General features: G+C 55.1%; 5 protein-coding genes across 5 annotated transcripts; 1 reads left to right on the top strand and 4 right to left on the bottom strand.

Annotated features, from left to right (window-relative positions):
* Positions 1-506: 506 nt before the first annotated feature.
* SPSK_03846 (SEPH-like protein) lies at positions 507-6,234 on the bottom strand (the record flags this gene model as incomplete). The annotated part of the gene is made up of 9 exons (XM_016730661.1): positions 507-1,860; positions 1,931-2,883; positions 2,952-3,095; positions 3,158-4,326; positions 4,432-5,216; positions 5,291-5,355; positions 5,435-5,464; positions 5,536-5,670; positions 5,773-6,234. 9 exons carry the CDS (start codon positions 6,232-6,234, stop codon positions 507-509), a joined length of 5,097 nt encoding a protein of 1,698 aa, XP_016585568.1.
* A 2,553-nt stretch (positions 6,235-8,787) lies between these two features.
* On the bottom strand, positions 8,788-11,254 carry SPSK_04014 (uncharacterized protein; the record flags this gene model as incomplete). The annotated part of the gene is made up of 3 exons (XM_016730828.1): positions 8,788-10,149; positions 10,228-11,107; positions 11,244-11,254. 3 exons carry the CDS (start codon positions 11,252-11,254, stop codon positions 8,788-8,790), a joined length of 2,253 nt encoding a protein of 750 aa, XP_016585567.1.
* Positions 11,255-13,549: 2,295 nt separating this feature from the next.
* SPSK_04179 (ICE2 family protein) lies at positions 13,550-15,252 on the bottom strand (the record flags this gene model as incomplete). Its single annotated transcript, XM_016730990.1, has 2 exons — positions 13,550-14,377; positions 14,482-15,252. 2 exons carry the CDS (start codon positions 15,250-15,252, stop codon positions 13,550-13,552), a joined length of 1,599 nt encoding a protein of 532 aa, XP_016585566.1.
* A 69-nt stretch (positions 15,253-15,321) lies between these two features.
* SPSK_04649 (uncharacterized protein) lies at positions 15,322-15,735 on the top strand (the record flags this gene model as incomplete). The annotated part of the gene is made up of 1 exon (XM_016731449.1): positions 15,322-15,735. The coding sequence occupies one exon, from the start codon at positions 15,322-15,324 to the stop codon at positions 15,733-15,735; it is 414 nt and encodes a 137-aa protein (XP_016585565.1).
* Positions 15,736-18,683: 2,948 nt separating this feature from the next.
* Positions 18,684-20,306, bottom strand: SPSK_04211 (MFS transporter; the record flags this gene model as incomplete). Its single annotated transcript, XM_016731022.1, has 1 exon — positions 18,684-20,306. One exon carries the CDS (start codon positions 20,304-20,306, stop codon positions 18,684-18,686), a length of 1,623 nt encoding a protein of 540 aa, XP_016585564.1.
* Positions 20,307-21,427: the final 1,121 nt, after the last annotated feature.

The raw sequence follows: 21,427 nt of genomic DNA, 5'->3' as shown, positions 1-21,427 counted from the left end.
TACGCATGCCTAATTGCTAAACGCGGGACTTGCCCTTGCCGTCAACTTTGATGCACCTACAAAGAAAAATGCGGTCCATGACAGTATAAGAAATCAAAACATGCCACCGTTCCCTTTTGCTTGTCATCTCCTAAATCTACCCAACTCCGGAATCCCAAAAACGGAAATTGAATCGAAAAACGGCAACAAGGAAAGGAAAATAAGAGTCATATAAAGTTGCATGGAACTGATGCACGCTCCTGTGAATGCTATGCGGGATTAAGTAGAGAGACACACACAGCCCATAGGACATGAAATAGGGGCGCGAAAAGGAAGTCCAAAACAAAACAGAACAAATGAAGTAATGAGAACTAGTAACGGCTAGGACTCCCTCCTCTATCCCGTATGGTATCGACTAGCTCGCTGTCCTGCACAAGCATATCACGATCGTCACGATCAGGAATAAGCAGCAGCGAGCTAGACCGAGAGGCAGCGCCCGCGTATCGCCGCCGCTGCCGAGCGATTTCCTAGGACCACTTGACATCGGCACTGGGCGCTCGTGTACGGCGTCGGTTGCTCACTTTGACCTCGCTGCCCACACCGTGACGGCTGCCGGCCCCACCGGCGCCGTTAGCATTGGTCGCAGTAATGATGCTGGCGCGTCGATCGCTGCTGCTGCTGCTGCTGCCGGTACCGCCGCTACCGCCGTGGCCACCCATTCCACTGCCGACAGCCGACAATCGCTGGACACGCTCTCCGCCCCCCGCAGCCACGGCCGACGGGCCGAGTCCCAGTCCCAGTCCGCCAGCCATCGAATACCGTCCACCCACATTCTCCTTGTTCGACATGGAGCTATCCGATCGGCTGATAATGGCTGGCCCGAGGCTCGACCGGCTGCCGTGGCGACCGTGGCCCATGGGCTGGCGAGGAAGCCGGCTTCCCCCACCATTCGTAGGCGTCGTAGACGTCATTGTCGAGCCGTTGGTGCTGGAGAGTGACGCGAGGCTGCTGTTGCTCGCGCTCCCAATCCCACTAACCTTGGACAGCGAGGAGACGCTGCTTCCACTGCTCGAGTCGCCGCTGACGCGCCGGGGAATAGCCGATACGCCGTCTCGGCTCCGTGGCCGGTATGCTAGGGCATCTCGCTCGTGGGCCAACGCCACGGCCGACCTCCGGTGCGTTGCTGCCACCTCGATCAAAGCCGGGCTGGCAGATGACAAGGACGATTGTGAGTGCTGAAGCGCGCGGTACTGGTTGTACTGGCTGTGCCGCTGGTTGTGCGCTAGGGCTGCTGCACCGTTGTGTGTGGGCGTCAGGGGTGCAGACACGGACGACTGTAGTCCCGGCGGCGTGTAAAGTGTTGTCCGGCGTTGCGCACCGGGTCTTGCTCTCGAGGAGCTCGGTGCTGCCATGGACGATGCATTGTTGGTGGCCATCGCCATAGCGGCCGCATCGGGCGGAACGTCAATGTGGGACCGCACAAGCTCTGCAGCCAAGTTGCGTACCAGAACGGCCGAGTCCTTCTCAGCCAACTTCTGGACAGCCTCAAACAGGATCGAGAGGTGCATGCGGCCCGCCCGTGTGGAGCTGACGCCCATGTCGGCGCCCGAGTTATCCATAATGTTGCGTACAAGGCGCAGGAGGTTCAGCCGTACGACGGCTTTCTTGTGCGTGAACTTCTGTGCCACGCCAGAGTACATCTCGGCCTGGGCCAGGTCCGCCGCCAGCGAAGGACTCAGCCGCAAGACCTTGAGGAGCGGCTCCAGAAGGTTCGGGTCGAATGCGTTGACCTTGGCCGTATTGAAGCACGCAACGATGGCGGTCTTGAATCGCCCGTCGTTGAGAAGATGTGCCTCCACTTTTGCTGTCTCTTCCTGAAGCCTATGTTGTGTTAGTGAGGAGAACATTGAACATTGTAGCGAGATTGTGTGGAACGGGAAACTGAACTCACCAAATGAAGATAGCGTCAAGGGCAGTGACCTGCCAGTACTGGTCGGCCAACAAGGAGACGTAAAAGTCCAGGCCCTTGTTTTGCCAGAGATAGCGTCGTCCTTTGCTGCCCGAGTGGGCCATGTCGCACAGAATTGGAAGAGCAAACTCCTTCGGAGGACGTTCGGTCTGCATGATCTTCAATAGAAGAGGGATGATACCGTTGACGGCTGCGTACTCTTGACGCTCCTTGCTGAGACGGCAGAGGTTGAACATGGTGTTGAGGACCTGGTTCGAAATTTCGCGGAAGTGATTCTGGCCCTTCTTCATGCTCTGGCTCAACACATCTATTAGGAAGTCAATGCCATCGGCAGAGTGAAGGGTCTCCAACGTCGTAGAAAGCATCGACAGGTTCTTGATGAACTTGAGCATCGTGATCTGGTGGATGGGCGTCATGCGCCGCAGGTCCTTCAGAACGGTCTTGAGAACTTGCCTATCCGCAACAACCTCCTTCACATAGTTTTCCGCTTGTGAGAAGAGGTAGAAAATGTTCACGATGCGGCCCTCGATCAGCTCGGACAGGCCGGTTCCGTCTTCATCATCTTCATCAAGCACCTTGTGTAAAACGAGTGCCAACGGGTCGAGAATCTTGCTACGTGAGAAAATACGGCAGAAGTCGTTCTTTGGCGTAGGTCCTTGCAGTTCAAATACGTTCCAAATGCCGTTGACACCGATCAAGACCAAGTCACGGGAGGAGTCGTAGTCTTCATCCAGGAACTCGACGAGCACGTTGAGACCACCAGCGCTGACAAACATTTGCAGTGTGGTCGTGGATGTCTGGTACATTTGTCGCACAAAGGCAGCAGCCTCGAGCCGAATCTCGTTGGAGTATTGCCGAGCAGCAAATTTGGTGATAATGGGAATCCCACCGACGAAGCAAAGGTTTTCTTGAAGCTCGACATCATCGAGAATAATCTGAGGTGAAAAACGTTAGGATAATGCCGGGTAGTGGATAGATAGCAAAAACGTATTCGAAAACTTACCGCGTTGACGATTTTCAGAAGCTGTAAAATCATATCCTGGCGGCTCTTAACCGTGCAGGGCTCCAGAATCTCGAGAATTGGTAGCAACCCGTGGGAGCTGATGATGAGGTCTTTGATTTCGGTGTTCTCCCATAGCAGGGATAGCTGGAAGAGAGTGATTAGTAACGTGCCGCAGACATAACAAGATTAAGGGGAACAGAGCTTACCAGGTCTTCTGTCAATTCGGACAGTTGGTCTTCTCCTTCCGTGGTTTTCAACGACCTAACGAGCTCCTCGACCCTCTCAGCCAAGCGCGCGTGCCGATCTCTGGCAATGTTCGCTTCGAGGTCCATCTCGTCCCAGCCAGGATCCATCATGGCAAACGGGTCGTCTTCATCTTCCTCGTCACCGAGCCACGAACTATGAGAGAGCTTGGATAGGAGCATCAGACCGCCGCCGTCCTCCGACCCAGCATCACTTTCCTCTTTGTCGGTGAGATTGTCGCCGGGGCCGAAAATGTCAGAGAAGTCTTCGTCTTCCGCGTCTTCGGCAAAACGCTCGATTTCAACAGAAGACCTCGTCCGGCGCATGGGCCGGTCTGGCAGCACAGACGGCCGAGAGGCAGCTTGTCGGCGCATGCTGCCCCCTGCAGGAGCCTGCATTGACCGGGGAAGGCTAGTGAGATCGGAGGGGTGGAAAAGCTGAGGAGAGTCCTGCGGTGTACTGTAAGAGCGAACAAGTTCGGAGCGAGGGACAGGAGCTGGAGGTTCGACAGGCCCGTTCAGCACCATATTTAAACGGTTGCTAGTAAATACTAGGTCGCTCTCCGCCAGTAAGTCGGAATAGTCTTCCACTGGCTGCTCTTGGTAGGCCATCTCAGGGCGGGACGGCAGTTCGAATTTGCTGCCAAAGGACATCTTCGTAGGTGACCTGGTCATTGACGAGTCGTGAGAGTTGGGAGATGCATACTTGCTCCTACGTCTTCGGATGGGTTTCGGCGAGTCGGCTTGAGGCGACGTCACTGTGCTGGAGGATGCGGAAGACGGCATTGGAGGAGGTGATATCGCGTCTCCTCTCGCGAATGCATTGCTAGCTGTTGTTGCAGCTGCGATGGCAGCAGTCACGGTCGCCTTGTCCGATTTTCTGTTGATTGGGCGGATCGTCTGCTCCTGGAAGTCGGGCTCCGCAAGCTCTTTCACAGGTTTGATTGTCATCAACTGCTCACCCTCCAGAGCGTCGTTATCCCAGTTGGCGGACACATTGCGGGAGTCACTTGACGCGAACTGCTTCAGACGGTCGCTGGACAGCAGGCCGCCAAAGTTGTCGTGGGGCTTAAGGTTCTGCAGTGCCGTTGGCGAGATGGCAGTTGCAAAATCATTATCCCAGTTGTCCTCATCTTTATTGCTTGTTAGATAGGGATGGAAGCTTACAAAGGAGAAAACAAAAAAAAAAAAAAAAAAAAAGAAAGAGATCCGCTAGAATGTAAATCCATTCAACTGACCTGCAAGCTCGGGTGAGCTGAAAACGTCGGCCATTGGACGGGGTTTGGCAAGATGGAGCGCGCGAGCGCCACGTTGAATCTCACTGGCACCGTGCCTTGACATTAGCGGCCCCATCAACGGGGGTCCCGAGTTATCTGAACCGGTCGAAGCTCTCAAGTTCGTTTCGGACGACTCAAGAGCGCGGTTCCAGCGCACGACTTCTTCGACAGCTTCCGACGGGTTTTTGGAGACCGGTGCGTCACTCCGACGGCAACTCACGATCCAAGGGTGCCGGCCCAGCTTCTTCGCAGATACTCTCAAATTGGGGTCCTTCTGGAAGCATTGCATGAGGAAGTCTCGTGCGGCCGGCGATACGCCCTCTGGGAGTGGTGGGTGGTCATCGTTGACGATGGCAAACAAGGCTGGCATGGCAGCCAGGTTGTGGTAGGGTGGCCGACCCTGCAACAGCTCGATCACAGTGCAGCCTACGCTCCAAATATCAGACGCAGAGGTTGCGCCGGATAGCTGGATGATCTCGGGGGCCATCCAATATGGTGTGCCGACAACCTGTGCTTCCTTATCTGGACCGGCCAGACTGCTGGTGGAGACACCGAAGTCGGCGAGCTTGACTGTACCGTCTTTTGTAGTCAAGATGTTTGCGCCCTTGATGTCGCGATGAATGACACCTTGGTCATGGAGGTACTGCAGGCCTTGCAAAACCTGCGTCATGTAAACGCCGACCAGATTCTCGGGGAACTTTCCATATGCTTTGCATATGGAGTGCAACGAGCCGTTTTCGCAATATCTGAAGGGACTGTTAGCTTAAACGACAAAGAGATCTGCGGTGGCCCGCGCAACCCGAGTACTGGAACAGCGTACTCTAATATGATGTTCAGGCAGTCAACGGATTTGACAAAGCCGATGTATTTGACAATATTGTCGTGCTAGAAGGCGAGAAGGGTCAGTAATGTAGGCCTCAGTACTGCTCATCGGCAGACAGGCTTGACGCCGGGTACCACATACGTGTAGGTTTTTGAGTAAGTCGATTTCGGCCTATGGTGGTAACATGTTAGCATCATATGTCACGTACAGTCTCTAGATCCATAGCGGGCGCTAAGATATACCTCAATCATGCGCAGCTCGCTCTTAGGCAGGTCCGTCAGCTTGATCTGCTTGACGGCCACGGCCTCGCCGGTCCCCCAGTTGAAGGCCTTGTATACAGAGCCAAATGCGCCCTTGCCAATACAATCTCCTAGACGCTGTGCATGTGTGAGAGTTAGCAGGTGTCGCGGACAGGCGACAAAAAGTCTGCGGTGGCACATCGAGTGAGAAGGCCCTGGAAAAGCTGGCATAGCACATACGTAGTCTTTGAGTCCTGGGTCTTGTAACGCGCCAGACCGGTCCCGGCTACTCGCACTGGTACTGCTGCTGCTCGCAGCCTTGCGCAATGCCGGTGCCTGTGCCGACGAAGCGGATGATGTGGTTGATGGAGGCGCACCGCCGCTGGCATGGGCACTACCACGGCTCCCGCTTCCGGACGACGACGGTGCATCCCTCCTTGGCGTGCCAGGGACGACTTTGGCTGCTGCCACACGTACATTGCTGCCGCTACCGCTTCCGCCTCCACTTCGGGTTCCGCTCCGGCTGCCACTCTGGCTTCTATTCCTGCCGGTGCCGCTGCCACTGCTGTTGCCACCATTACTGCTCTCTCCATTCTGGCGCCGTTGTCGGCTTTCGTGACTCGTATGTGAATGTGAGTGCGACTGCGAGTGCGAGTGTTGCGCGCGTTGCTCCGCCGCAGAGGAGGAGCTGCCGGACGCCATGGCCGAAGGGGCGCCAGGGTGGGATTTCTCCTGGACGTGCACTCGGCCAAGATTGCACCGTCTATCCAAGCCCGGAGAGTTTCGAGACGTTCCAGTTGTGGTGTGTCGCGTCGTGTAACTGCCTCAGCGACGGCAGCTCAGCTACCAGAGCATGTGCGAAGTCGGGGTGAATCGGTCAAGCAAGAGGGTGGGGCCGTTCGACTCTGGGCGGAAGAAAAGTACACAGTATAAGGTCGTAGGAAATCGGGGGTTAAAGTGGCTGTCGAATCGGGCACCATTCACGACTCTCGTGAAGGTAGAGGGAGGACGTGTTGAGTCGAGGTGCTTTGGAATGGGCGTGCTGGTGCAATCCCTGTGGCTCTAGGTCGCGTCGAAAATGAGAGCTCGGGGGATGTTTGAGGATGTGCTGTTCTTTCGTCTACCGCCTCTCAGAGTCCAGGAAGCAGATCCGTCGATGCTGGTGACTTTTTTGAGCACTGTGTTGCGTGAGCCAGGCGCGTCCAAAGGCAATACCGTCACAGTCGCCCGCCGAGGGTGGCCGAATCGTTACGGCAAAATTGTTGTTGAGACGGGCTGTCGTGGGAGCCGCTGTCGTGCGCGGTGTGCAAAGAGAGAAGGCGCAGCGACGATGAGCTCAGGCGAGCGAGTAAGACCCAGGTCGTGTCTCTTGTCGTTTAACGTTTGGCCATTCGCAATGCTTGGCTGTTTCCAGCTTGCCGTGTGTTTTTTTTTTTGGGTGTCGACCCTTTTTGGCTTATGGATGTGGAGGAGGGGACAGCGACCGTCAGGTCAGGGCCAGTGGGCATAAAGCGGGTCGAGGCTGAAAGCTGGTCGGACCAGTCGATAAAAACGCAAGGGGAGAGAACAGTGATAGAGGGGACTAAAATGCGTGGTGTGGTGCACAACATGGCCCATATCTGACGAAGACGATGTCGAAAGGAAGAATCAAAAAATTGGACGTGCAAAAACCATCGTGAATTTCAGTGGTGGGCGTATTCGACGTATTATGTGACTGCCCGATACGGGTTGTATTTACAGTGAAAGTGTAATCTGTAATTACTGGAAAGCACAAAGGAAACAAAAGGCATGGGCGATTGGCAGGAGCGAAAGAGAAACATTCCAGAGCAGAGTGACGGCAGGAGCGACTTGTGGCCATAGCAATGCATTCCTACCCGGGCACAAAAGTCACTCGGCGGGCAGCTTCATAGCAGGAACGTTTAAGTTTTGTGCAAACGTGCTCTTGCCCAAGTTTCGATACCCGAATCCGTGGCAACTCGCACACCTTAATGGTCTGTCAGGGGAAGGAGCAAGGAGGGCTTCATTTGGATCGCAACCAGAAGGGAAAGGGCAGTAACGAACGCGCGACGGGTAAACCCTAGACGGAGTGGTGAGAAAGAAAAGGAAGAAGCAAATGGTTCGGTCAAGGCACCCGGGTAAGTGTGTGAGAGAGCGGATTACTGGCCGGAACAGAAGAACCAAACGGGGCTCGAGATTAATAGAACACGAGTTTATATTGAGCAAAATACACGAAAAACACGTAAAGCACCCATGCGCGTGTCACCGCGAAAAAAAAAAAGGAAGGAGAGAGAAAGACAGAAAAGGCTAAAAATGAACACAAGTGTGTGATAGGTGAGCTGGATGGACGGATCACGGCGACACGCAAAGCTGGTTCTCGTTTCACGTTCGGCCCTGAACTCTGGCACAGGAGAGGAGAACGCAGCACGATACCAGGATTGAGCGACCGGTGGATCACAGCGCCATATGCGACCTTCTACAGACGTTAGAAATAGTGCAAGGGGAGCATGCAATGTTCAGTTGTTTCCAACCCGACGTTTATTTGATGTTGCAGTTCCCCATCCATTTTACAGTTTCTTCGACATAAGGGTCACGATACTTGTACTGTGTCACCCTAGCCCAGGGTCAACTATTCGGTGCTGAGGTACAACATAGGAGTAACGAAAGAGATGGCAGCAGGGGTAGCCCATCTTGTAGAGAAGCCCTACAATCCCTATTTTCTGTCCAGTCTCTGGTCTTGGGCGCTTGCTGCATGGGGAACAGGCGCAAAATTCGGATCTAACTTCTCTCGGGGAACGGGGGAGCACAGAGTCATCTCAGTACGTTTGAATCTTCGTCCTCTTGTCTTCTCATTTCGTCCACCTTTTATGGAATGTGCCGTGAAATACATTGTCTCGCTTTGCTAGTGGCGAAGCCAACCAGTTTGTCTAGTTTATCCTCCTATCCTCAGCCATTAAAGCTACGCTCGAAGAAATAGCAATAGATGACGTCTCAAACACGAAAACGCAAAAAAATCAAAAATCAAAAAAAAAAAAAAAATACGTGTCAAAATCAAGCAAAAATCAAGACTCAAAGCCTGCAAATAAAACAACCAAGAAAATAAAGTCGCCTTGGCCCCAATCGTTGGTTGCTCAAATAGACTACCACAAAATTCCAACGCCATGCCATAATATCCTTCCGCCTAGGTAAACTTTTGGCGTCAAAACGAGAAACAAAACAAAATCAAACGCTGTCCGTCAGAAAAGGGATCGAAATTCTCTAATTCGACGCTTCACGAGGAAGCGTGCGGCTCAGACCGGCCTCGGCCCACCACTCGTCCGGAATGTCTTCGCGCCGAGCCAGGCTGCGCACAATATGCTGCATACCGCCAATGCCGAGAGTGTCGAGCGTCTCGTCTGTGTTGTTGTTGTTGTTACTGTCGTTGGTGTTGCTGCCGCTGCCGCTGCCGTTGTTGGTGCTGGTATTGGTGTTGGAGATATTGGCGCTGGTGTTGCCGGTGGTAATGTCGTTGGCGTTGTGGTTGTCGGGACGAGCACCGCCAAAGCCAGTACGCATCGGCCGATCACGGCTCGCAAAATGTAGCATGCGCTCCATCGGATCCGCGCCACCTTGTCCAGGCCGGCGGCCAGGCCTTTCGTCGGACAGGCCCAGTAGATACGCCCGCGCCTCTTCCGCCTCGCGTTCTTCTTCTTCGTCGTAAAGGCCCTCCTCGTCGCCATCTCGGTGCACACCATCATCCATCTCGGAGTCTTCGCACGCCGCATCGTCGGCATCGGTCTCCAGGCCATTGAATAACACAGGCGACTCGTCTGCCGTTTCGGCATCCGCCGACACCACTGTAAAGGGCGAGCGAATGCGCTGGGATGTGCCCGCAGACGTGGTACCCGAAGGCACGCTATCGGTGAGGACTGGGTGGTCTTCCGCGAGCCATGACGGAGTGCGCGACATTTCGACAAGGACTGGTGCGGGTGTGGAACCGTTTGTGCCGTTGTCATTGTCGTCCTGGTCTCTCGTGACAGGCGATGGGACGGCAGGAAGAGCAGGCACAACAGGTGTCTGCGTCACGGTCGGCTGAGACGAAGAGGCCCACGTCGACTGGTCCTGCGCCGTCGCAGCAGCCAGCGCCGACGTTGACGAGGCAAACGACAAGCCCACGCTGGGAAGTTGCGGGTCGGCCGTCAGGGTCGTCAGGATTGTCTCCCAAGAGTTGACCTCGGGACTCAGGCTGCGACGGCGGTCACCAAACCCGTCGACAGGGTCCACAGGGACCCCGTATCCGTCCTCGAGGGGGTTGCCGTCCTCATCAGTTAGATCATAGTCGCCAGAGCGAGGCGGGGCCTCACGTCGCGATGATGTTTCTGGAAGCGGAAGGTGACGATCGCCGTTCAGGTCGAGATACCCAACCCGCCACGCATGGCGGCGACTGGCTGCGGCGTCGGGTGTCGCCCGGCCGTTCGAGCCAGGTGTAGAACCGCCACCGTTGGGGATCTGGCTGGTATCGCCGAAAATGCGGGACTGGGACGATTCGCGGGACTCACGGGACTCGCGGGACCGGCTGGTGGCGCGATCGTTGCTGTCGGACCAGCCCACGGTCGGCCGTCTCGCAGGCGCAGATGCATTCTAATTTGGTTTGGTCAGTATACAACAGTGCCCCTCTGGTTTTACTAGTACACAGCACGGTAGATTATGTGTACTTACTGTAACACGGCGCAAAGAGGACGAGCGCACCAACCGGTGACGGGCACGGACATTCGTAGGTCTCGCCTCGAAATCGGGACCAGCGGAGTCCACAGATTCACGGGGCTGCTGCTGTTGGAGCGCTCCATCGGGCTGCGATGTCGATGTCGGGTCGAGACCCTGGACAAAAGCCGAAGACCGGGCCAAGCGGCTGCCGAGTGCTGCCATAAGCTCCCCGGTGTATGCGTCGTCGGAGTCATCCAGGCCACTGGCGATGGCTGCGGTCATAAGCGAGCCAGGCCCTTCTTCGAGTAGCGCCGAGGGCGTTTCGCTGGCGCGGGACACAACATGTTCGTACCAGCGCCGGTGCTCTTCGCGAAGACCGCTGTCACCACTAATAGCAGCACGTCGGGTGCTACCGCTGGAGTTCCTGTCCGCAATGTGGCCGTTGATTCTAACTCTCGCCTGTTCCCGGGCGTGGCTCGCTGCCCTCGCTTGCTCGGAGTCGCGTGTGAGATACTGCTGGAGTAAATGTTCTCCCCTTGGCGGCGGCGGCGCAGACAAGCCATACGCGTTTACCAACGGTTCCCGGGTGCGGTTTAACCGTTCGCGCTGGGATTCGGGAAGGGCACCGAGATGCATCTCATGCCGACGCTCCATCCGCTCTTGCATCTCGTCCAGTTCTCGTTGCCGTTGCCGGATGTTGGCTCGCTGACTGTCGGTCAAGCTTTCGAGGCGAGGGAGGTTCGCCACCGCCGTGAGAATAGCACGACGGCGGCTCTGCACCAGACTCTCGATGCTCCGGCGCGTGCGACGGATGCGGTTCGGGCCATGGGTAGGGCTGCTGCGACCGGCCGCGTGCTTGTTGTGCAGGTCAGATTCGACCGGGGGGACGTATAGACTGCGGTGTTGTTAGACAAAACAGCGGACGGAAACTAATGCATTCAATCGCTGCAGTGGGGACGAAAACACTGCAGGCCAATTGTTTTGATAGCGTCGGACGGCGCAAGTCATGAGAAGATTAGAACAAAACATACGGAAGACCCATCGTCGGGATTGTAACAAGATTGGCGCGCCGAATGGAAAGTGAAGCCGACACAAGTCTGCTGCTTCGGCCGTGTTTGTATCGTCGCGAGTGTTTACGCCAGTGATGCGACAATAATCGTCGAGTGGAGAAACCGGAGGGCTGCAAGGGTTGGAGGAGGTTGGATGCGCAACACGCAAGAGTGCGAAAGCCGTGCGAATAAGGGCCAAATGAGAGTTGCTGGCACGTTTTTTTGGTACCAACAAGCGGCAGTTGACGTATTTCAGGAACGAACCCGGCACAAAAGTCGAGATCGTTTCAATATGAAAGTGTTCGGCACTTGGGTAGATGGAATGGTCGAAGGTGGATCGCGCGCGATGATGAAAGACGAAATCAACACAAGGGTGAAGAAAAGAAGACGAAACAAGACCTGGAATTGCAGAAGGAGAAAAAGAAGGAGGGAAATGCTATTATGACATGAAAGAAAGGAGGGAACAAGTGGCAGGAAAAAAACAAAAACAAACAACAACTTTTTTAAAACGTCAACAACGAGGAAGGTGCGATCCGGATGGTGATGGCCAAAACGGAAAGAGTGAGGGCGCCGAATGATGAAAAGGGAAGGAGGGCTGAGGCGAACGGAAAGGAAGGAGGGGATTGGCGATCTAGGGGCGTCGCAGCGAAGCGATTTTGCGATTTGGTTTTTTCTTCCTTTCTATCCCTCACCCATACTTTCGACTGGCAGCCGCCGCCACCCCCGGGCCCGGCTCGCTGTTTTGACAATGTAGCTTTTGCTACTGCAACTCCACAAATGGTACGTACGAGGCGCCCGCATGGCAAGAGGCAGGCTTGAGCGGCGACGGCCCCTGTCTCTAAATCGGGCAGTCGCGCAATGCTGGTTGGCTGGGGAAGGCGAAAGGCGTGTGGTCCGTGCTTTCCTCCTTTTCAGGCACCAACGGACCAATCATATGAGGTGTGCATATAATACTGCCGATTCTCACCGCCCTCGTCCTTGACACGCCAAAGCCTGACGACCGTACAGGCAGGTACTCCGTACGTCCTCCTTGTAAGGCGGGCCTGCTGTGCCTGTCGCGTTGGGCGTCGCGCCGCGTCCACTAAGCGAGAAGAAAAGACGCGTCCCTTCCGTCCAAAAGCGTGAAACGCGCCCATAGGTGTTGTCCATGACATTATGCCCCATTTTTATGCGCTTTGCTCACAGAGGTGGTTACGAAGTACAGTGAATCTGGCAACGAACTTATGCACACGTTTTCACTGGTATGCGTTGGCTATCGAGTCTTTCAAGCCTCCGTGACGTAACAGCCTTGTCTGTGGTCACTTATAACGAGATTGATCTATCACCTATGTCAGTAAAACAAATGTTGTCCTCGTTTTTTTTTTTTTTTTTTTTGAATTTGAATTAAATAAACATCATTTGCTTCGCTCTTGATAGTGCAAGTATTTTGTTTTTGTTTTCGAGCGTCTTGAATACATGAATACATTGGTGAGCCTCTGGTCCGATGGTCTAATTGTCCATAAAAGGCACGAAGAATAATTATACGATGAGGACAGGAGAAAGATGACATAAGAAAGACATACCGTTTCGTTACCAAGTTACTAATGCATAGCATCTCTTGCATAAAGGACGAACATCAAAGGTGACACACGAAGAAAACCGGTGACCGTGAATAGAGGAGTAGAAAATACGAGAAACAAAGAAACCAGCCGCCTAACCCTTTCTTAATACATAATACCGCCGTAGAAGTTGACGCAACCGGGGCATAAGGCCCAGAACGAAGAACAACAAATGAAGAACAAAGAAGACATAGTTGACATAAAAGGACATAAAACGGAACAATAACAAGGGGGTATAAAGTGTGAAATGGTGTATGCCGTGTAATTTTGCTTGCATAATTAAAGCGAGCCATATAAACACCTTCTCACAAAGAGAATAGAAAATTAAAACGAGAGTCATAGGGTCAGCATCAGGGAGAAAATAGGCGAATCAAACGAGGAGGGAAACCAAGAAAACTAAAAATCAAATAAGACGAGATGGCAAAAGGGTGGTGAGGAAGGGGTGGGTGGGTTGTGCTAGGAGTGTGTATTTAGATTTTAATAAAGGGGGGTGAATGGTTGTCATGCTTGAGACGTGGCTATCCAGCATGTCGTCCCTGGGATGTTGGAAGCCGAGTGTGCGGTTCTGAGGTTCTGAGGTTCTGAGGTTCTGAGGTTCTGTACTTGTCGCACGCAGTGCGTGAATGACTATGTCATCCAGAACTGTTGAGGTGGAAAGTGGTAGAGGAAGCGACATCGACAGAAACATCTTTACTCCATCTTCCAGTGGTTGGTCAGGCCGCCGTCCATGTCGTCGCTGCCCAGGTACATTTCGACGGCGTAGAGAACCATGACGCCCACAACATTGACCCAGCGCGTCGTTGTGCCGCCTGCGATCTCGCCGGCACGCAGCAAGGACCAGCCGGCGTCGTGGCCAGCCGCGTTGGAGGCGACGGTAAAGTGCTGCAACAGCAAGCTGGTGTAGATGGCGATGAGGATCGAGGCGGAGTACCACGACAGGAACCCGAGCAGCTTGCTAGCGGCGTCCGAGTCCTCGAGCGTGGGCTCCTGCAGCAGGGCACGGGCGCCGGATTCGCGCACGGCGGGGATGATGCGCGTGGCGCAATAAAAGACAATGATGCGGTACGTCAGGGAGATGATGACGGACGGCGTAATGGTCTGGAAGGCGGCGTGCAAAAAGTGAAGGGCGGAGCTAACAGCGGTCGGCAAGGTGCTCAGCAGGTGCACGAGCGTCGAGTAGGACGCCATGATGATGGGCGGCAGCGGCGGGAACTCGGGCTCGAGCGCGGCTGCTTGCTGCTGCTGCTGCCGGCGGCGCTCCGCGGCCTCGGGCGACGACGGCTGGTAGTCGGTGAAGATCTGGTACACGCACAAGACGACATACGCAAACAACAGGGACGACTCGACCGGGTTGCCGCGGCCACTGCCGATGCCGTAGGCCGACAAGAACACGACCGACGTAATGGTGACGCCAATGAGGATGGCGTCGATGTTGTCGATTTGCGGAAAGCGCGCAATGCGCGACAAAAAGTAGACGGCGCTCGCAATGACGGAGCCGGAAAAGACGACCAGGATAATCTATACGAACGCAGTACATGTTAGCCATTGAGCCATTAAGCAAATAGCGCAGTTGAGCAATATTCTCGTCAGATTCGCGGATGCCCGCGGCAGAAACTACGCACCAGCCATGAATCGCTTCGACCGCGGTTGACAAGCCAGCGTGTGATCTGGCCGGCGGCCTGGATGACCAGCAGTGTGCAGAAGCCCTCGAGGACCTGGAAAATGGGGCTCGAGTACTGCAGCGACTTGTCCCAACCGCCCAGGGCCGCCGACTCGACAATACCGCCGCGGCCAAAAATCCAGTCGCTCCAGCTCGTGCTGGCCGGCCGGCTCGTAAAGACGGAGGACGAGGCACTCGCACTGGCGGCGCTGGCAGACGCGCTGGCACGAATCTTACTGCTGACGCTGCTGCTGCTGCTGCTGGCACCTCGACTGATGAGGCCGAAAAAGTTGGAGATGCCAAAGCCGCCTCCGCCGCCGCCGCCGCCAACACCACCGGCGGTGCTTGCGCCGATGACGCTGCTTACGACCTTGCTGGCACCACTCTCCCCGCCGGTAACGTGGGCCACGGTGCGGGCGACCCAGTCGGTGCTGCTCGCGTCGATGGAGAAGCGGCTCAAGGACCAGATCAGCAGGCTGGGAATGACAACCCACTGCGACAGGCGTAGGGTGGCGGCGACGGTCCAGCGGAGGCGCTGCGCGCTGGCGCGGTCGGACGGGGCGACGAGGCGCACGGCGATCTTGATGGACGAGTAGGCGCTGTAGTAGAGGAAGAGCGCCAGGCTGTAGGCGAGCCCGGCGTCGCGACCGCCGACATCAAAGGCGATTGGGATCGAGAGGACGACGCTCAGCAAGAAGATGGTGCTCAAGAGCACCCGAAATATCCACAACATGTTGTCTGGAAAAACGGCAAGACACGGGGGAGAAAGAAATCGAGAAAAAAAAGAAAGGCGTGACTATCGATGTCGATGTCGATGTCGAGACAGCCCAGAGCGTGCGCGCGGAAGACCGCGCAGCGCGCGCTTTGGTGGTCACTCTTTGTCAAGCCCCAACTCGGACGGAAGATAGGAGGCGAGGACGAGCACGATCGCTGGCCGTGTCGTGGGGTTCGAGACGGCGGGACAGTGAAGGCCGCACAAAAGGGTATCAGCACCGGCAAGATCGTCGTGTCGCGATTCGTTGGCGTCTCTTGTCGCGTTCGGCGAGGTCGAGCGAAGGATCTTGTAGCGGTTCTAGATCGAAGGAGGAGCCGCGTCTGGCGCCGAAGCTTGGTCGAGCAAGCGGGTCGTTTTGTCCGGCTGGTGTTGCTCTGTTCCGGTGGCCGGTTCTTTCGTCGTGTCGTTTGCGCCGCGAGAGGGTGTAAGCATATGCTCTGACCGATTCGGGAGACGACACCCCTTGGGGAGGAGAAGAAGAGAAAAAGAGCGCCGAAGAAAATTGTATGGTGCGAATAGGGAGGGGGTTTAAGTGAGGGCGGACGCGAAACGAGGTAAGGGGGAAGACGTTTGCGACGGACTAGCAGGAAAAAGAGGTAAAGATGAGGGTAGGGACTGGTAGGCGGGACACAAGAAAGAATCTAGATAGACGTCGTGGGGCGAGGACTGTTGATGCGAGAGTGACAAAGGGGAGGTTTTCTTTCATTTTTTTTTAATTGTAATTTTTTCACCTGCTTCTTTCTAACTTAATCTCGTCAAGAGGTGGCAGGCACACGCCATAGGCAGGAACTGCTACGGGGAGCTAGGCGGCGTGCAGCATGCACTTTCCAAAAAATTCAAAGTGGATAGTGGATGGTGGGTGGGTGGGCAGGTGCAGGTGTGAAGCTTGCAGGTGTTAGGCTGCTAGTCAAGTCGCTACCACGGAAGGTCGCAATCCTAGTGGCAGGTGGGTTGGGCTGCTGGGCTGGTGGTACCGTATCTTCACGTGCCAATAGGAGACGGCGGGGCAGCGTTCAGGGTGAACATGCAAAAGAGAAACAGGAAGGGGCAAACGGCTGCGAAGGGAAAGTACGAAATACTCTGTTGTAATGAAGATGGAAGGAGAGAAGAGACCGTTGATGAAGATAGCGAACGAGGCCGACAAGGAAGGAATGATTGACAAGCCTTCAGTCGTTGGAGATTTGCACGCAATTTGATCGGTAGAGGCAGGTGGCAGTCGCGTGCCACTTTCCTCTTTCCTTTGTTCCCCTCATACAGGGAAGATATGCAGTGCTACTCCATCGAGTTGGTGTGATTCGGCGCGTGCCTGGGAAGGAACCGGGCGAGCCTGGATAAACTGCGACGTTCTCCAACATGGTGTCTGGCAGACGGTGCGGAGGTCTCCGTTGAAGCCACCACACTTAGCATCGAGATTCAGATATGGCTGTGTGTGTGGTGCAACGCCAGATCTCTTCCGACGCCGGCTACGAAACAGAAGAAAAAGTACAAAAGTACGTTGAGACGGGAAGACAAGACCAAACGGGAGCTGAAAAACGACAAGAATCGCAAGGATTGTCGGTTTATGTGATAGTTGACTCAGGTCGCTTCTCTTCGCATGGGCTCTTTAGCTTTTTCTTCTCTTTCTGTACCTCGATTGGCCGACCACGGGCGGGCTGAGGATGTGGCCTACTCCGTATGTTGTTCTTTTGTTTTTCGGCGTAGCATGCATGGGTCCCACTTTCACATCGGCCTACCCACTTACTCACTTTGTCTACATTTTTCTTTACCTATGAGAGGTTCGTTCTTGAATTTCCTGCATATTTTCCAGCGGACAAGCTACACCGTAAGAGTCGATGGTCTGCAGGCTCTGTCGTTGCGTCTCCTTCGTTTGTGCATGTTCTTTTTGCATTCGCCTTTCAGCTTGTTGTCCCCACGTTGCTGATCTGTGCGGTCAAATATGCGGTGAAGACGAGCTGACAAGAGTTGAACTGAGCAGCGAACGAGAGGCGGCGGCGTGGCAGGCTGCGACTGGGGAGTGGGTTTTGCGTGTGGGTGGACTCCGCGAGCTGCGTTCCGGAGTGGGTTGAGTGGACGGAGTGGGATGCGTCAGCTATGAACTCACAACCGACGGCGGCCATCTTCTGGCTGGACGGGACGACGAGGAAACGAGAATCCTGCCGAGCGGTGTGGAGACCTATGCGGTCATACTGGTTTGTGATTGTATTTTGACTGGTTCATGTTTCGTCCAAGGTCTTGAAACAGAGCACCCACCAAACAAGTCGAAACAATCGGCGCGGCCCGGTCGTCGTGCGGCCATTGCACAATATACATCACCATATGAACAGTGGATCATAGAGGATAGCAGAACTCGACATAACGACATCGCACAAAGAGCATTTTGATATTGGCAGGGTCGAGCCGAATGGGCAGAGACCGCAGATGAGAAGTGTCTATCAAAAAGGCTCCGTGGTATGTAATATATATCCAAAAATGTACCAAGAGAGGACAGATTTGCAAGTGTAAAAACAAGAAGCAACAAAAAGACAAGAAAAGCAAGTCCCAACCCACGAGACCGGCAAGCGATAGCGTAATGAGCATTGTCGCAAAGGCAGAGTCTCGGTCCCAACGCGCCGTCCCTTGTTTTTGTCAGCAATGGCGTAGTAGCACTGTTGCTGGTTCGAGTGTCTCCCCCAGAGAGCAAAGATGAAAGCATCATAAAAAGGGAAAAAGAGAAATGGGGGGAGACCTCGAGGTAAAAATAAAGCGGACATGACTGAAAACAACAATGGTTGGTTCTTTTCGTCGTCACCGTCCGACAGCGCATTCAAACACAAATGGGGGTATCATAATGTAGTCGCAGAAAATGCAGACGCAGAAACGACAAAAAGAAAAAAAAAAACAGGAAAGACGAAAATAAGAGAAGCCACAGAATTTGCCGACCAGCCAGCTTGTGGAAAAGCAAAGAGAACGGAAGTAGAGAAGAGGTGGCAAAGAACGAATCCAGCCACGAACGACAAGCATCCAATCCATCAGCCCTGGGACCGCCCTCTGCTTGTGTCCCAACGATAGCGCGGTAGCATTGTCGTCATAAAGACAGCAACAAAAAGACGGTCCATTGGTTAAAGATCATTGTAAACCGAGGGGAAGAAGGCGCGTTGAATAAAACGATCGTTTTTAAATGTGTCGTATAAAATGACAAGGCAGGCTGGTGGCGTTAAAATCGAAGGGAAAGGTAAAACATAATGAGCCCGGGGCGGCAGGTTGAGCTGCCTTGAGGACGCGAGATCGAATTTCCACAGGCCATCCTTGTGTCGTTGCGTATGCCCGCCCTCGAGTGGCTGTTGAATGATGTCTCTTGAAAATTGAACAGAGATAGGGGCAAAAGGCGGACAAACGACGGGGCTCGCCCTCTAGTTGCCGCCAACCGGCAGTATCCGCGTAAAGCCGCGCTGCACAGCCTCGCGACGAGCAGCGCCGTCCAGGACCTCGTCGTTGTTGGAGTCGTCGGCCGCCTTGGTCGGGGTGCGGCGCTTGTTGCCAAACAGGCGCAACAGCACGACGTTGATGAAGCTGCTCGCAATGCTGACCACCAGAATGGCAATCATGACGAGGTTGCTTTTGCGGAACTGGTGCGGGTTCTTGGGCGACGCGTCGGCCGGCCAGCCCGTGTACAGCGCGTACGTCGTCGTGATGCTGCCCAGGTTGCCGAGGCCGGACACAAGCGCTGAGGCAGCGGCCACGCCGACCTCGCCGTGGCGGTGCTGGAAGATCTCGCCCGTCCACGTCATGCAGATGGGCACCGTGGGGCCCAGACCGAAGCCCAGCATCAGCATGCCGCCATAGCGCGCCCAAGGATTGGATCCGGGCGCAAACGACACCACGAGGAGGCCGACGATCTGGATGCACACGGCGGCCGAAAAGAAGGCGGCGCGGTACCGGTGGAAACGGTCCGAGATGGGCGTGACCAGCAAAATGGCAATCAGGTCCATGATCCAGATAGGCGCAAACAGCAGGCTGACGACAATGCTGCTAAAGTGGGGGTTGATGGCGCTGATAATCACGGAGCCGTAGAGCTGCGTGCCAATGCCGACGCCGACCACGCCAAAGTACATGAGCACCAGCGGCCACAGGCGCCAGTCAATCAGCACATGCAGCAGGTCCCGCACCGTCCACGGGCGCGGGTGGTAGACACGGCGCATTTCGTGGTAGTGGACCAGAGCATCCTCCCCCCTCAGGGCCTCGGGCGACCGCGGCACCCAGGACAACAGGGGATGCGGGGGCCGGCGCGCGGTGCCCGGCGGCAGCGGACGGTCGGGCAGCCACCAGAGCAGAGCAACGCCGAGAACGACAGCCAGGAGGCCGTACACCAAAAACATCCACTGGAAACCAACCAGGCCGCCCAGGCCGTCCATCTTTTGGAAGCCGGCAGACACGAGGCCGACCACGGACGCCGACAACTGGGCCGCCGTGAAGTAGTAGCCAATGCGCTTGGCCAGGCGCGAGGGCGGGTAGAAGAGCGTCAGGTAGTACGCCATGCCGGGCCACATGCCGGCAATGACGACGCCGAGCAGGAACCGCAGCAGCTTGAGACTCCAGGCGGCCTGGACGGCCGTGAAGCAGACGCCGATGACGCCGACGGCGAAGACAATGCGGGCCATCCACACGCGGGGGCTGAGGCGGGTCATGATCAGGTTGGAGGGAAAGTCGAAGACGACGTACGAGACGTAGAAGAGCGCAAGCGCGGTGGAGACGTCCTTGGACGACAGGTGCAGCACCTTCATCAGGTCGTGGCCCTGGGCCGCGTTCATGGTCTGGGCGATGCCAATGTTGGAGCGGATGGCCGAGCAGAGGAAGTAGAGGACCCAGAACGGCGGGATGATGCGCCAGTCAAGCTTGCGGTACACCCGCTCAACGCACTTGGTGTCGTACTCGACGATGTCCGGGGCGGCCGCAGCGATGCCCTCGTCGGCTAGCGAGGAGGTGACGATGCCATTCTTATCCGGTTCCTGGCCGTCAGCGTCTTGGGGAGCCATTCTGACTCGGAAAACTGTGCTGTCTGTGAAGTGACAAGGAGAAGGAGGGGGCAGCCACAGGAGACAACAGCCAGAGGAAGCAATGGGACGCGTGCTAGCCTGGTTGTGTCTGTTCTCTGCAATCGTCAGACGAGAGGAGGCAAACGAATCTCAATCTCAATCTCGCGATGCTGAAAGGGCAGATGAAGGCAAATTCCGTAAGGCGCCGGTGACGTGAGGCGGAGGGATGGGACGGGGAAGGGAAAAGGGACGTAAGTGAAAGTGACGACAAAAAATGGAAATGAAGGGAGAGGCGAGGAGGGTAGATGTATGGAAGAGGAGGAGGAAAATTGACTCACAAAAAAAAAAAAAAAAACCTGTGATCAATAACCGGAAGTCGTGGGGCGGCAGGAGCTAACTCGGCAGTACGCTAAAAAAGCCAGGGCGTCGGGTCTGGACCTGACTGGCACTTGGCCACAACTGGTGCTAGTGGGAAGGAGAGCTTGTGCTGGTGGGGAAAAAAAGAGGGGAAAAAGGAAGCAGCGATCAGGAAGGAACGGCGACACAGTTACCGTAGCTAAGGAATGGGCGACCGGGGTGAACATGAACGTGACATCGAAGGAAAAAAAAAAAAAAAAATAACAACACAAAAGGTCTGCACACAATTCGTCGTATACAACGAGGTTTGAAGTGACATGCACCGGGGCTCAGTCTGGCTCTCAGAAGACATCCGGGCGAGAACCTCTTTGAGGAGACTGTTACGGACACGGGTCGCGCAACAGGGCTACAATGAGCGGCCAAAAGTGTCCATAAGACAGAGTGTCCATGAGACAGTCTCCTCTGCGATATTTAGGTACCACGATGGAGTTGGTGTGTCGTTAATGTCTGGAACCGATATGATGATGCTGTTGTTGTCTCCTTGAACATCTACGTGCAGTCAACGATCCTGTCTTATTTGTGTTAGTTTGCTTTATTTTCCTCCTTGCAATACCTATATATCTTCTGGCCGATGCCACTCTCTGGCGCTGTTCATGGGCTTTATCTGTACATCGACTGTGAAGCAAAGTACGATTTATAGCGAAGCTCGTCAAGCCCAGTCCACGGTCAACTGTCAAAGCAGCTGACGTTCCATGACATCTGAC

Source organism: Sporothrix schenckii (assembly GCF_000961545.1).
Source record: "Sporothrix schenckii 1099-18 chromosome Unknown Cont47, whole genome shotgun sequence".
Taxonomy (NCBI): Eukaryota; Fungi; Ascomycota; class Sordariomycetes; order Ophiostomatales; family Ophiostomataceae; genus Sporothrix; species Sporothrix schenckii.
This window is presented reverse-complemented; position numbering and strand designations above follow the sequence as displayed.